At 52.8% G+C, this 12,521-nt stretch overlaps 1 protein-coding gene across 2 annotated transcripts; it reads right to left on the bottom strand.

Annotated features, from left to right (window-relative positions):
• Window positions 1-517: 517 nt before the first annotated feature.
• Window positions 518-7,564, bottom strand: IQCD (IQ motif containing D). Of its 2 annotated transcripts, XM_071763123.1 has the most exons (4): window positions 6,745-7,564; window positions 4,319-4,552; window positions 2,257-2,328; window positions 518-823 (listed from the first exon to the last, which is right to left on the bottom strand). In XM_071763123.1, the coding sequence occupies exons 1-4, from the start codon at window positions 7,324-7,326 to the stop codon at window positions 539-541; spliced, it is 1,173 nt and encodes a 390-aa protein (XP_071619224.1). In that variant the 5' UTR covers window positions 7,327-7,564; the 3' UTR covers window positions 518-538. The 2 variants fall into 2 exon arrangements, with proteins under 2 accessions (XP_071619224.1, XP_071619225.1); XM_071763124.1 differs by lacking the exon at window positions 2,257-2,328.
• Window positions 7,565-12,521: the final 4,957 nt, after the last annotated feature.

The raw sequence follows: 12,521 nt of genomic DNA, 5'->3' as shown, positions 1-12,521 counted from the left end.
TGGCTGAGGGAGCAACCTGCAAGGATTGGGAGCAGGGCATGAGCTGGATTGGGGTAAATCCCACCCTTCCAATTCCCACCCTGCAGATTGCCTGGGGTGGTGTTCATCCAGGACTTGTGTCCTGGCACTGGTGAGCAATGGTGCTGCAGATGCCTCCTGTAGAAAGGGACAGGGTCTCCCAAATCCACACAAGGACAAAGCCTGTCACAGAAAACCTCAGGAATTGTTTTATGGCTGCTTTCAGAGGGAATAGAACAGGGGGACAAGCAAGGGACAAGGCAGGAGCCTAGGCAGGAATTGCACTCCTGGCCTAATCCCTTCATCAGGAGTAATCATCCTTATGGCAGGGGTAGCAAAGCCAAACCTAAAAGAGTGAACCAGGGCTTCCCACTCCTGCTTTGCTACACTCCAACTGGGAGAGGCAGCCACAACCCTGGAGGCCTTAATGCAAATGCATTCTCAACTATAATGCCTTCATCTGGAAGAGCTCAGTCCCAGAGTCAGCAGCTTTGCCAGCAGAGAGAACAGATTTGGGGATTTATTTCTTGGCCTTCTTGCCTTTGCCTTTGCCCTTGCCCTTCTTTTTCAATTTTGACTTGAAGATGGACCTGATCAAGTATCCCCTCCAGAAGGCCTGGATGCGGATGGCAGCACGAGTCATGATGGCCAACTCCCTGGAAGCCTGCTCCTTCTTTTCCTGAAGTATCCTACGCTCCTCCTCAATCTGGGAATACTCTGGGAGAAGAAAATCTCGTTTCTCCATCAGCAGGGACAGCTGGGCCTTCTCCTCCTCATAGGAAGCTTGGATCTCCTCATACTCAGCCTAGCAAGACAGCAGAGCCCAGGTACAGCAATTTTGAGGTCATTCAGCAGCTCCTCCCTGCACACCCATCCCAAATCCAGGCAGAACCATGTCTGGGAGCTGAACCTTTCCAGAGGGACTCAAAAGGAGGTGTGTACCCAGTGGTCAGGTCATGGTATCTTCATGTTCCTCTGAAAAATACTCCCCTAATCCAAGGACAAGGGGTAATGGGTGTAAATTGGAGCATAGGAGGTTCAAGTTGAATATCAGAAAAAATTTTTTTACTGTAAGGGTGACGGAGCCCTGGAACAGGCTGCCCAGGGGGGTTGTGGAGTCTCCTTCACTGGAGACATTCAAAACCCACCTGGACACGTTCCTAGGGGATGTACTCTAGGGGGCCCTGCTCTGGCAGGGGGGGTTGGACTAGATGATCTTTGAGGTCCCTTCCAACCCCTAGGATTCTATGATTCTATGAATCCTCCCTGCATTGCAAGCAGCACCCACCCTCAGGTGCTCCCCCACCCACCCTCAGGTGCTCCCCCACCCACCCTCAGGTGCTCCCCCACCCACCCTCAGGTGCTCCCCCCCAGGTCAGAGCCCTCCTGCAGATCCTCCAAGCACAAGGACACACAGCTGCAGCTTGGGTAATGCTGCAGGGACTTTGCTAAGAGAGGATGAGGAGAGCCAGAGCATGTCAGCCTGGAAGAGGCCAAGGAGAGGTGGGTTTAGTGGTGTTGCTGCACTTCCCAGCTCAGCAGAACTTTGTGCCTTTCCTAATGCCTTTAAAGAAGCCGTGTGAAGAGGAGAGGAACCAGCAATGAGACTTGGCAAGTTCTACCCCAAACCTGCCATGACATGGAACTCCTGACAGGAAACCAAAATAACCACACTGCTAAACACCTGACATCATCATTTCTCACAATTAGCTGCCAGCTTCTAGGCCATTCCCTACATTTGACTTTGTGAGTCATCCAGCAGCTTTTATTCATCTCCATAAATAGGGCAGGACCAGAAAATTAAGTGGGGTCTTCTCAGAGGTGAGGTTGGGGGTACTGGAGGGGTTAAGTTGGATGCCAGGGCAGCAGTGGGAGGGCTGTTGGGTCTCTCAGCACTTGAGAGATAATCTGGGCAACAGAAAGAGGAGCATGAATTGGACACAGGGCCAACAGGACTGAAGGAAACTGAAACTCCTGTTCCCAAGCATCAGGGAGATGTCAGAGAGAAGGTGGCAACCCCTTTGCTTCCAAATACTGGGGGATTTAGCACTCAGAGTGAGTGTTTCTGGAGTCAAAGCAGCAGAGAACTGAACACACAGGCAGGAGAAAGATACCTCTCCTTCTAAAGCCTCTTCTGAGTGGAAAACTTCCTTACTTCCACGTTCTCATATGGACAAGGACACATTCCTTCCTGAACTTACCCCCTCAGGAGAGAGCAAAGCACTTTAAAGTGGTTACCTCTTTTTCTCCCATGTCCGTATCATATTTCTGGATCCAGTTCACGATTTCTGCCTCCATTCTGCACTTTCTCTGAAACACAAACCAAGATTGGATCCTTCCTGGCACCCAAAGCCTGCTATCAAGTTGCCTGAGTTACAAACCAGGGGAGGTGTGAGCCCCAGCAGCATTTTGTTTGCGTGTAACACCTCCTCCTGGTGGCAAAACTTCCTTCAGCTGAGGTCTGGCGACTCCCATGGAACATTCCCTGCAGGCAAAAGAACTTTACTGAGTTTACAGCGTGGAGCTGGGTGGTGGCTGAGGACAGAAATTCACCTGCCAGGGGTGTTCTGCAGGAGGAAATGAACAGAGCTGATGGAATGTGACAAATCATCAACAGACTGGGGCAAGCACCCTAAAACTGAAACAATAGAGAACATCTAAACGTGAAAACAGGACAGAAAGTACTGAAAAGATGGTGCCTTTTAAACAAAATGATCTTTCTAGCTGCAAAACAGTTTGGCAGTGACTCTACTGCAGTGTAACCAGGTACAGGCAGTTTACCCCAAGCTGCTGCATCTGGGTTTTGTGGAATCATCAAGAGAGAGGTCAGTAAAAAGTGCCCCATGGGATGGCACTGACTCAGGATGTCCCTCCCAGGCCACCCTGAGCTCAGCTCTTTAGACCACAAGTCCCATTTGGGTCTGGGCAGTGGAGAGGAAGTGCTGGGGAGGAGGAAAAGAGACTTCTGTGGTCAGTAAATCTCTGCCTCAGCATGAGAGTGAGCTGAGCAGCTCAAAAAATGCTGCAGGGGGCCCCCAGCCTCAGGAAAAAACTGCCTGATAAAGCCACCCCATTACAGGAGGTGTCAATGGGGGGATTTGGGGGTTTGTTCTGCCACTAATTTCCCACTCTGTGTGGGACAGTGCAGGAGATGCCCCACTGCCTGTGCTGTCCTGCCCTCCCGTCAGTGCTTGTGTGGTGTAAATACCCAGAAAGAGCAAAATTTGGGGGGGGGAAATGCTCTTTTTCCAGATCTAGATGCTCTGTGCCCTGCTCTGCTGTTGATGCAGGAGCCCTGCTGCTCTTTCCTCCCTCAGGATCTGCTCAGCACTGTGCTAAATCCCATTTCCCCCTCACTCAACTCAATCCAGCTCCTTGGCTGGTGTCTTCAGCACAGTGCCAGGCAGAGCAGACCTGGGTTATCTCCCAGCCTTCAGCTGCTCCCAACCCCCAAAACTGCCATCAGCTCAGAAAGGTGATTTTCTGTGCAGCCAGCACTGTGCTTGCTTTGCCTGCCTCACCCCAAAACCCTGCTTAAAATATTCCTGCTGTAGCTTTGCTGCTCTGCACTCTGAGCACAGCCCAACCTCCCCTCTGGGCAGTGTCACTCTGGGGCACAGAGATGTCCCTGCAGTGTCACCTTGGGCACAGAGGTGTCCTTGCAGTGTCACTCTGGGGCACAGAAGGTCCTGCATTGTCACCCTGGACACAGAGATGTCCTTGCAGTGTCACTCTGGGGCACAGAGATGTCCCTGCATTGTCACCCTGGGCACAGAGGTGTCCCTGCAGTGTCACCCTGGAGCACAGAGGTGCCCTGCAATGTCACCCTAGGCACAGAGGTGTCCTTGCAGTGTCACTCTGGGGCACAGAAGGTCCTGCAGTGTCCCCCTGGGGCACAGAGATGTCCCTGCAGTGTCACCCGGGGCACAGAGGTGTCCCTGCAGTGTCACCCTGGACACAGAAGGTCCTGCATTGTCACCCTGGGGCACAGAGGTGTCTGTGCAGTGTCACCCTGGGACACAGAAGGTCCTGCAGTGTCACCCTGGGGCACAGAGGTGTTTTCAGAGTCAAGTCAGCAGGCAGGAGCAGGACCTGTGAGCAGGGAACTTCCCTGCTGTCCCTGCAGGGTTGCTTCCCACTGGAATCAGCAGAGCATGAGGCCAGAGCAGGCATCCTGACAAACTGCAGGTGCATCCTGGCAGCAGCTAGCAGGAACCCAGTCACTCCTTGCAGCAGCTGGACCTGGGAGCACTACAAAAGCTTTGAAATCTTCTGTTCTAGAGCTCCTGCTCCCATTTACCTTCCTGAGAGCCATCTCTGAGGCTCGATGCTCCAGCACAAGTGCATTCAGTCGTGCTCCCAACTCCTGAATGTCCTGCTGCAGTCCAGCACACCTGGCCTGGGAGGCCTGCAGCTCCTCTTTTTGCTGTTTTTCTCCCTCTTCCTTCATCTGCTGGATGATGGTCTTGGAGTCCTGGGGCAGATCTTGGATGCTGGTTTGGAGGTCTTTGATGACATTGTCCTTCCAGTCAGCCTAGACCCAGAGAAAGAAAAAAAAATCCACACAGAGATGCTGGGGAGGTGTAAAGTGGGCAGGAGGTGGAGAAGACACAAGAAAAGCCCCTGCTGCTCTGGTAGCAACAGGAACCTGCAACTGCTGGCAGAGGGAAGAGAGTCAGATTTCCACAAGATGATTTGGAAACCTGTGGAGAGAACCCTGTGACTCCCTCAAGCTTTGGGTCAGAGAGGCTCTCAGGGGGGACTCAAAAGAATGCAAGAAAAATCCTGAGCTGGGAGCAGAGCCACAGGTTTATACCTGATGCCTCAGCCAAGCTGCCAACTGCACCTAAAAATCTCAAAAGTCTCAATTCCAAGGAGCAGAGGGAATGGGAAAAGCAGGGCCTTGTCTCCATCAGCACCATTCTGTGCAGCAAGCACTGGACAAAACCTTCCCCTCCAACCACTCTTGCAGGAAGGAGAAAGAAAAGCAGATGTATAAAAGAAAGGATTGCTTGTCAGGAGCTCAGGGGGCTGAATGCTGACACAGCCCACAGACTCACAGAAGGAGCCTGGGAAATGCTCATTTATTTATCTGTACCTCAGTTTCCTTCACTGAAAAAAAAAAAAAATCACATTTATTCATATAATCACATGTTAATCACTAGTGCTCTACAGCAGTGAGTAGCACAGAGTTGGAGGTCACAGAAATGTTGGTTTTAAGCAAGAGTGAAGGCAGAGCAGATATTAAAAAATGGATTTTAATCAGAGCAATCTCTGCCTGGGATTTTCATCATTTCATCTGCAGCAAATGAAGCCTTGTGCTGGCAGCCAACACTGAAGCCTTGCCAAAAAGCTACCACAGCAATTTGTGTGGTCTGTCCCCTTTCTAAGGGGGTCTGTCCCCTTTCCCCTCAGCTCCTTTCTAAACTCAGTGACTTGTGTCATTCAAACAGGTTCAAACCATGCCAAATTCATTTTCTTTTTAAAAATCTGAAGCATGCAATGAGCATTTTTCCCATTATATCATAGAATCATAGAATCCTAGAATCCTAGGGGTTGGAAGGGACCTGGAAAGATCATCTAGTCCAACCCCCCCTGCCAGAGCAGGGCCCCCTAGAGTACATCCCCTAGGAACGTGTCCAGGTGGGGTTTGAATGTCTCCAGTGAAGGAGACTCCACAACCCCCCTGGGCAGCCTGTTCCAGGGCTCTGTCACCCTTACAGTAAAAAAATTTTTTCTGATATTCAACTTGAACCTCCTATGCTCCAATTTACACCCATTACCCCTTGTCCTATCACTGGTCACCACTGAGAAAAGCCTAACTCCATCTCCCTGACACTCACCCCTTACATATTTGAAAACATTGATGAGGTCACCCCTCAGTCTCCTTTTCTCCAAACTAAAGAGACCCAGCTCCCTCAGCCTTTCCTCATAAGGGAGATGTTCCACTCCCTTAATCATCTCAGTAGCTCTGTGCTGGACTCTTTCAAGCACTTCCCTGTCCTTCTTGAACTGAGGGGCCCAGAACTGGACACAATACTCCAGGTGTGGCCTCACCAATGCAGAATAGAGGGGGAGGAGAACCTCTCTTGACCTACTAACCACCCCCTTTCTAATGCACCCCAGGATGCCATTGGCCTTCTTGGCCACAAGGGCACATTGCTGGCTCATGGGCATCTTCTTCCTCACAGCACTTGTGCTGGATCCCTTCACAGCCTCCTTGCTCTTCTCTGGACCTGCTCCAGCACCTCAATCTCCTTCCTGAGCTGAGGGGCCCAGAACTGGACACAGGACTCAAGCTGTGGCCTCCCCAGGGCTGAGCACAGGGGCAGAATCCCTTCCCTGGACCTGCTGGCCACGCTGGTCCTGAGCCAGCCCAGGATGCCATTGGACTTCTTGGCCACAAGGGCACATTGCTGGCTCATGGGCATCTTCTTGTCTACCAGGACCCCCAGGTCTCTTTCACCTCCACTGCTCTCCAGCAGCTCAGCCCCCAACCTATACTGGGACATCGTGTTGTTCTTCCCCAAATGCAAAACTCTACACTTCCCCTTGTTGAATTTCATCATGAATTTCATATCTCCCAATGACAACAGTATCTTTAGGGTCTGGTTTCAAAATCATTTCTGGAACTTCCCTCTCAGCAAGTAGGGCACCAGGTTTTAGCTTACCAAAGTTTTGCTTCAGGAATGCTTTGTTGGGAATGAAATTCCCACTGAACCATACCTCCTCCTCTCGAGTCTGTGCTGTTGCTGCCAGCTCAGCCTCCAAAGCTGTGATGGTTTCAGTGTTTTCCTTAATCTGGAAGGAGGTGGCTTTCAGGAACCGAAGCTTTTCTTCCTCTTCCTCAGGGCTGGTCATGAGTCTCTCAAGCACCAAATTCCTGAACTCCTTCAGAGCTTTGATAAATCCTTTGGCTGGTGACTCTCTCACCAAAGCTTGGCGTTTCAGAACCTGGTAAACTGCAGGGTTGGGCAGCAAGAGCCTCAGGACATTTCTAGTAGAACCTTTCAGCTGTTCCTGCAAGGAGAGGCTGTACCATGGATCCTCAGCTCTCAGGTGCTCCATTTCCTTTGAAAGCTTCTGGTGCTCCATCAGGCTGGTTGTGCCCTCAGGTCCCAGGATATCAGCAAACTTATCCAGAGATTCAGTCACACATGGGATCATGCTGCTCAGCTCCAGCTTGTCAATCATTTTATCCAAGACAGTGAGGATTCTTTTGGTCTCCAAGTTGTCAGGTATTAAAGCCCCTGGATCTAACCCCCTCATGAGTTTTGGGGTGACTGTTGCCACGGCTGGAGTTGCCATCCCCTTCCCCAAGGGGTTATTTCTTTGCTTCACGTCCTGGGATGATATTTGGTGGATCCCCTGGTGCCAAGGCTTCAGTTGAACTCTTGTGAGCTGAGTGTTTTGACGTCTAGAAGGGACACAACATCACCTACACAGGAGGATGCTCAGTCAGGGGACATCTCTGCTGCTCCTGTCACAAACTCTGCTTTCTCAGATTTTCTCTCTAAAAGGAAAATGTGGGACAGCATTAGAGAAACGATGTAACTTGAGAAAAAAAACAGGAGCTTCAGGTGACACTGTAGTTCTCCCCGGGTCTGGGCACGGGATCAGAACCCCCGGGGTCGTGCATCAGAACCGGTCCCTGTCTCAGAGAGGCTGTGAAACACCCCCGGGAAGGGAGGAAAATCATGGGCTCCCGGTTTGAGAGGTGGTGGGGAGAAAACTCCCGACTCCCCCTGAGCAGCAGGTGAGGTGGAACGCAGCTTTGCCATCTCCGGAGATGTGGAGAAGGGTTTGGAAGTCCCTGGGGCCAGCTGGGAGGAGAGGGCAGAGATTCCCGGCGTCAGGCACCCACCTCCCTCCCTCCTGCCACTGCCGCAGCGGCAAGAGGGCAAGGGGTGGGCTTTGGGTACCCCCAGGGCGAGAGGAGGGGGCAGAGGGAGGCGGACAGGGAGTGAAGGGTCCCCTTGGTGCGTGTCTGTGAGAAGCAGGGACCCAGGGGGACCCAGGGGGCTGGAGAGTCAGAGGGATGGGGACATTCCCGGCACAGGGACCCCCGGAGAGGGCCCGGGGGAGCCGGGGAAACACCTGGGGGGCGTGAGGGAGCGTCTGAGGAGAAGCCGAAGTCTGAGGGGGAACCCCTCGGGTGTCTCAGGAAGGGGGCGTTGGTCCCAGGCTGCCTCTGGATCCTGCGGCGAACTCGGTTCCGTCCCGACCCGGAACGGCCTGGGCCTCATGGAACGCTGCGGTTGCTCGGCAACGGGGGTGAGGGGCGGGGCTTCTCCCAACAGCCAATGGCGATCGGCGCCTGCTCCATTGCTCGGCGCCTCTCCCTTGATTGGCAGCGCTGCTGACCAATGAGAAGCTCCGGGCTGTGCGCTGCAGGGAGGCTGTGGGCCGCCATCTTGTGGTGTCTGGACCGGGGGAGCCGGGGAGTCCGGGAGCCGCGGAGCCGGGGAACCGGGGAACCGGGGAACCGGGGAACCGGGGAGGCCGGGGAGCCGGGGAACCGGGGAGGCCGGGGAGCCGGGGAGCCCGGGGCTGCTGCTGGGTGTTTGTGGCCGCTGTATAACAGAGAAGGGCCATGCCGAGTGGTGTGTGCTCCCAGCAGCGGGCCTTCCGGGCTCCCAGCAGGGTCTTCCTGAGAAACCTAAAAATAAGCAGGAAAATAAACTTTATTTCCACCCTCAGTCACGTCTGCGAGGCTCTGCTCAGTCACAGAGGAGTAAAAATGAAGCAGGGGGAGTGCCCCAGGGCGTCAGTCGGTACCCAGGAGCCCTATGGATGGAGGAACGGACCTGGGGTGCATCCGCTCCTCCCGACATAGAACCCCAGCGTGGTTTGGGTTGGAAAGGACTTTAAAAGATCAAGATCCAACTCCCTGCCAGGGCAGGGACACCTCCCAGCAGCCCAGGTTGCACAAAGCTCTTCTTGGAGCCTCTGAGGTGAGGAAAGGCTGCAGTGCTCAAATTATGGAATGGCTGAGGTTGGGAGGGACCTTCGAGCTCATCTCCCGTAGCAAATGGGCCACATCTGGAATATTGTGGCCACACATTGGGAATATTGTGTCCAGTTCTGGGTCTGAGGACAGGGAACTGCTTGGGAGAGTCCAGTACAGAGCCAGCAAGCTGATGGAGGAGTGGAACATCTGAGGAGGAAAGGCTGAGGGGCTCTGCAGCTTGGAGAAGAGGAGAATTTGGGGTGACCTCAGTAATACTTAGAAATACTTAGAAAGGGAGAGAGCCAGGAGGACGGGGCCAGGCTCTTCTCAGTGGTGCCCAATGACAGGACAAGGGGCAACAGACATTCTTGAGCGTAGGAGGTTCCATATAAAAACAAAGAGAATTTTTTTTTTACTGTGAGGGTGACAGTAAAGTTATTTTTTTACTGTGAGGGCGACAGCCCAGGCTGCCCAGGGAGGTTGTGGAAGACATTCAAACCCCACCTGGATGTGTTCCTGGATGCCCTGCTCTAGGTAACCCTGTTCTGGCAGGGGGGGTTGGACTCAATGATCTTTTGAGGTCCTTTCCAAGCCCTAAATTTCTGTGAAGTCTCTAGGGAAGAAGAAACAAAAATGGTTTCCCTGTTTTCAAGAGCCAGAGGTTAGGGAAAAGTTTGGTGTTTCTTTAAGAAAAGCCTTAGGTAAACTGAGAAGGAATGTTCCATCCCCAGGCTCCTGAGCACTGGGGTGTATCTTGCACCAGGACACACCAGGTGTGCTGTCCTGGTGCCTGGGATGCACCTTCCACATCAGTCATGAAAATTCTCTTTAGAGATCCCAGATGAAGGAGACAGCTTGAAGGCACAGAGCATTTTAAGAAAAAAAAAAATGAGTGAGGATGTGACAGCAATCATCCAACATCCAATTATGCCCTCAAGGCTACAGTGAAAGAAAGATAAAAAAATTATCAGCTTGATTTCAAGTGAAAAAGGCTGATGTTATGAAAACCCCAACACTGCAATGCTGGCTGGAAACCAGGCCATGGAGAAACTGCAGTATCTCCTTTGCTATGAGCTTCTTAAAAACCTGAAATGAACAAAATGAAAAAAAATGAACATTTTTTTAAGGAGAGTCAAATATACTTAATGCTACAGCCCTGCAGGGCCCAGAGTGGGAAATATGAAGTCTCCAGCTCTGCACTCCTGTGATAAGCTGTACCCCCTCCTCCTGCCAAGGGCTCAGCAGTTAATCTGAATACCTCTGGTTTGGGAAATGAAAAAAGTCAATAATTTCTACCACTACCACCTTCTCCATCTGCTGCTGACACTTAAGCACTTAAGTGCCTCAAGGCACTCTCCTTCATTACTCCATTCCTTGTTGCCTTTTTTTTTCCTCCTAAGCTCCTTAAGTCACCAAACCTTCTTTTTTTCCCACACTACAGATACATTTACCCTCCCTGAACCTCTGGTAACATTTCTGGAACTCCAGCTAGCCATGAAACATGTTATTTGGATCCTCTCTAAAGGCACAAGAAAAAAAAAACAAAACTTTCCCTTTCACATCTCTCTTCTATTGCCTCAAAGGAAATCACTCCTTGGAAGAGGTGTTTGCTCCTGTGGCCACCACACCACTCCCTGGATTGTCCCCTCCAGCCACAGCAGGTGGTTGATTTTCAGGGAATCACAGAGGGATTTGGGTTGGAAGGGACCTCCAGAGCTCACCCAGTCCAACCCCTGCACTCAGCAGGGACACCCTCAGCTCCCTCAGGGTGCTCCTCAGGCCTCACCTTGAATATCTCCAGGGATGGGGCCTCAACCACCTCCCTGGGCAACCCTTGTTCCACCACCCTGATGGGAAAGAACTTTTTCCTAACATCCAATCTAAATCTCCTCTAAATTAATTTAAAAGTTGATTTAAAAAAAATGAATTCATACAATGATTTAAGAGGTGAACAGAGAGCAGCAAGGGGGAGGGCTGGTGCTGGTTTATTGCTGTAACAGGACAGAACGTTGGCTTCCTAAAAAAAATACATGAAGTCTGGAGTGGGTTGGCAAACCTGGGGTGGGCTGGGAGGGCTCCCAGGAGGAGGGACCCTGGAAGGGGAGGCCTCATCCTGGTCCACAGCAGCTGCTGGTTCTGGTTCTGGTTCTGGGGGTGTCACTGCACTGACAGGTGGCTTCCCCCCTCTGCGGTTGAACACTTGCAGGGACTTTTCAAACTTTTTGGCTGCCTTCTTCCTCCTCTCCATCTTACTCTCCTCTTCTTTCAAAAACTGCTGCTGCATGCGCCTGTGGAAGTGCTCAGTCTTCTTTTTGGCCTCTTCAAAGTGTTTTACCTTTAGGAAAGCAAACGGAAGGACCTCACCTTACTTTGCTCAGAACCCAGGGGCACACATCAGGTGTGTCCCTAAAGAGGTGTCCTTGGTCTCCCTGGATGATACCACAGGAGCAATGCCCAAATCCAGGTTCAGTCAGTGCCCAAGGGATGTCTGTGATTTAATATTCCACAGCTGCCTGGCAGATAGGATCTGGAGTCTGTCCTGAGGCCAGGAGGGAGATGCACCCGTTCACGTTTCACTTCCACCTCCCTGCCCTAGAGGGACCCCCGGGACCCCATCCTGATCCAGCAGGTTGCAGACCCCAGGGCTGGGGACTCAAACCATGGATTATGGGCTCTGTGGAACCTGAAGATTTCCACAAGATTTTCCTCCAGCCTTCCTGCAGGTTTTGCTGCCAAGCACTTCAGAGAAGGGGGAATCTCAGCTTTTCCAAGACCCATGAGCCCCATCCCAGGGGGTTCTGGAGGGGTAAAGGGGGGTGGAGATCATCACCTTCTTCTCCAGGAGCAGCAGGGCATGGCGGCTGTCATGGCTGTCAGAGCTGCCTGAGGGGCTGTTGGACAGCTGGGAGCTCAGGTCTGTGTCTGCAGGGCTGCTCAGCAAGAGGGGGCTTCATGTCACAGACAGCAGGGGACAGGGGTGCTGCACCCCACTGCCTTGTTCCCACAGCCCCAGGGAGGTGTGAGGGTCCCACAGCCCCAGGGAGGTGTGAGGGTCCCACAACCCCACAAAGGTGTGAGGGTCCCACAGCCCCAGGGAGGTGTGAGGGTCCCACAGCCCCAGGACAGTATTGAGGATCCCACAGCCCCACAAAGGTGTGAGGGTCCCACAACCCCACAAAGGTGTGAGGGTCCCACAGCCCCAGGGAGGTGTGAGGGTCCCACGGCCCCAGGACAGTACTGAGGATCCCACATCCCCAGGACAGTATTGAGGATCCCACAGCCCCACAAAGGTGTGAGGGTCCCACAGCCCCAGGGAGGTGTGAGGGTCCCACAGCCCCAGGGAGGTGTGGGGGTCCATGGTGTGAGGGTCCCACAGCCCCAGGGAGGTGTGGGGGTCCATGGTGTGAGGGTCCCACAGCCCCAGGATGATGTGAGGGACCCCAGGTCCACACCAGGGTCCGCTGAGCTGCCGGCTCTGGGGTGGTGGGAAGAAGGTGAGACGGGGCCGGGGGCTGTCCCACTCCTCCATGGCCCCGCTGCCCCCCACCATTGT

Source organism: Heliangelus exortis, chromosome 19 (genome assembly GCF_036169615.1).
Source record: "Heliangelus exortis chromosome 19, bHelExo1.hap1, whole genome shotgun sequence".
NCBI classification, from domain to species: Eukaryota; Metazoa; Chordata; class Aves; order Apodiformes; family Trochilidae; genus Heliangelus; species Heliangelus exortis.
Note: the sequence above shows the minus strand (reverse complement) of the source record. Positions and strands in the feature narration are given on the sequence as shown.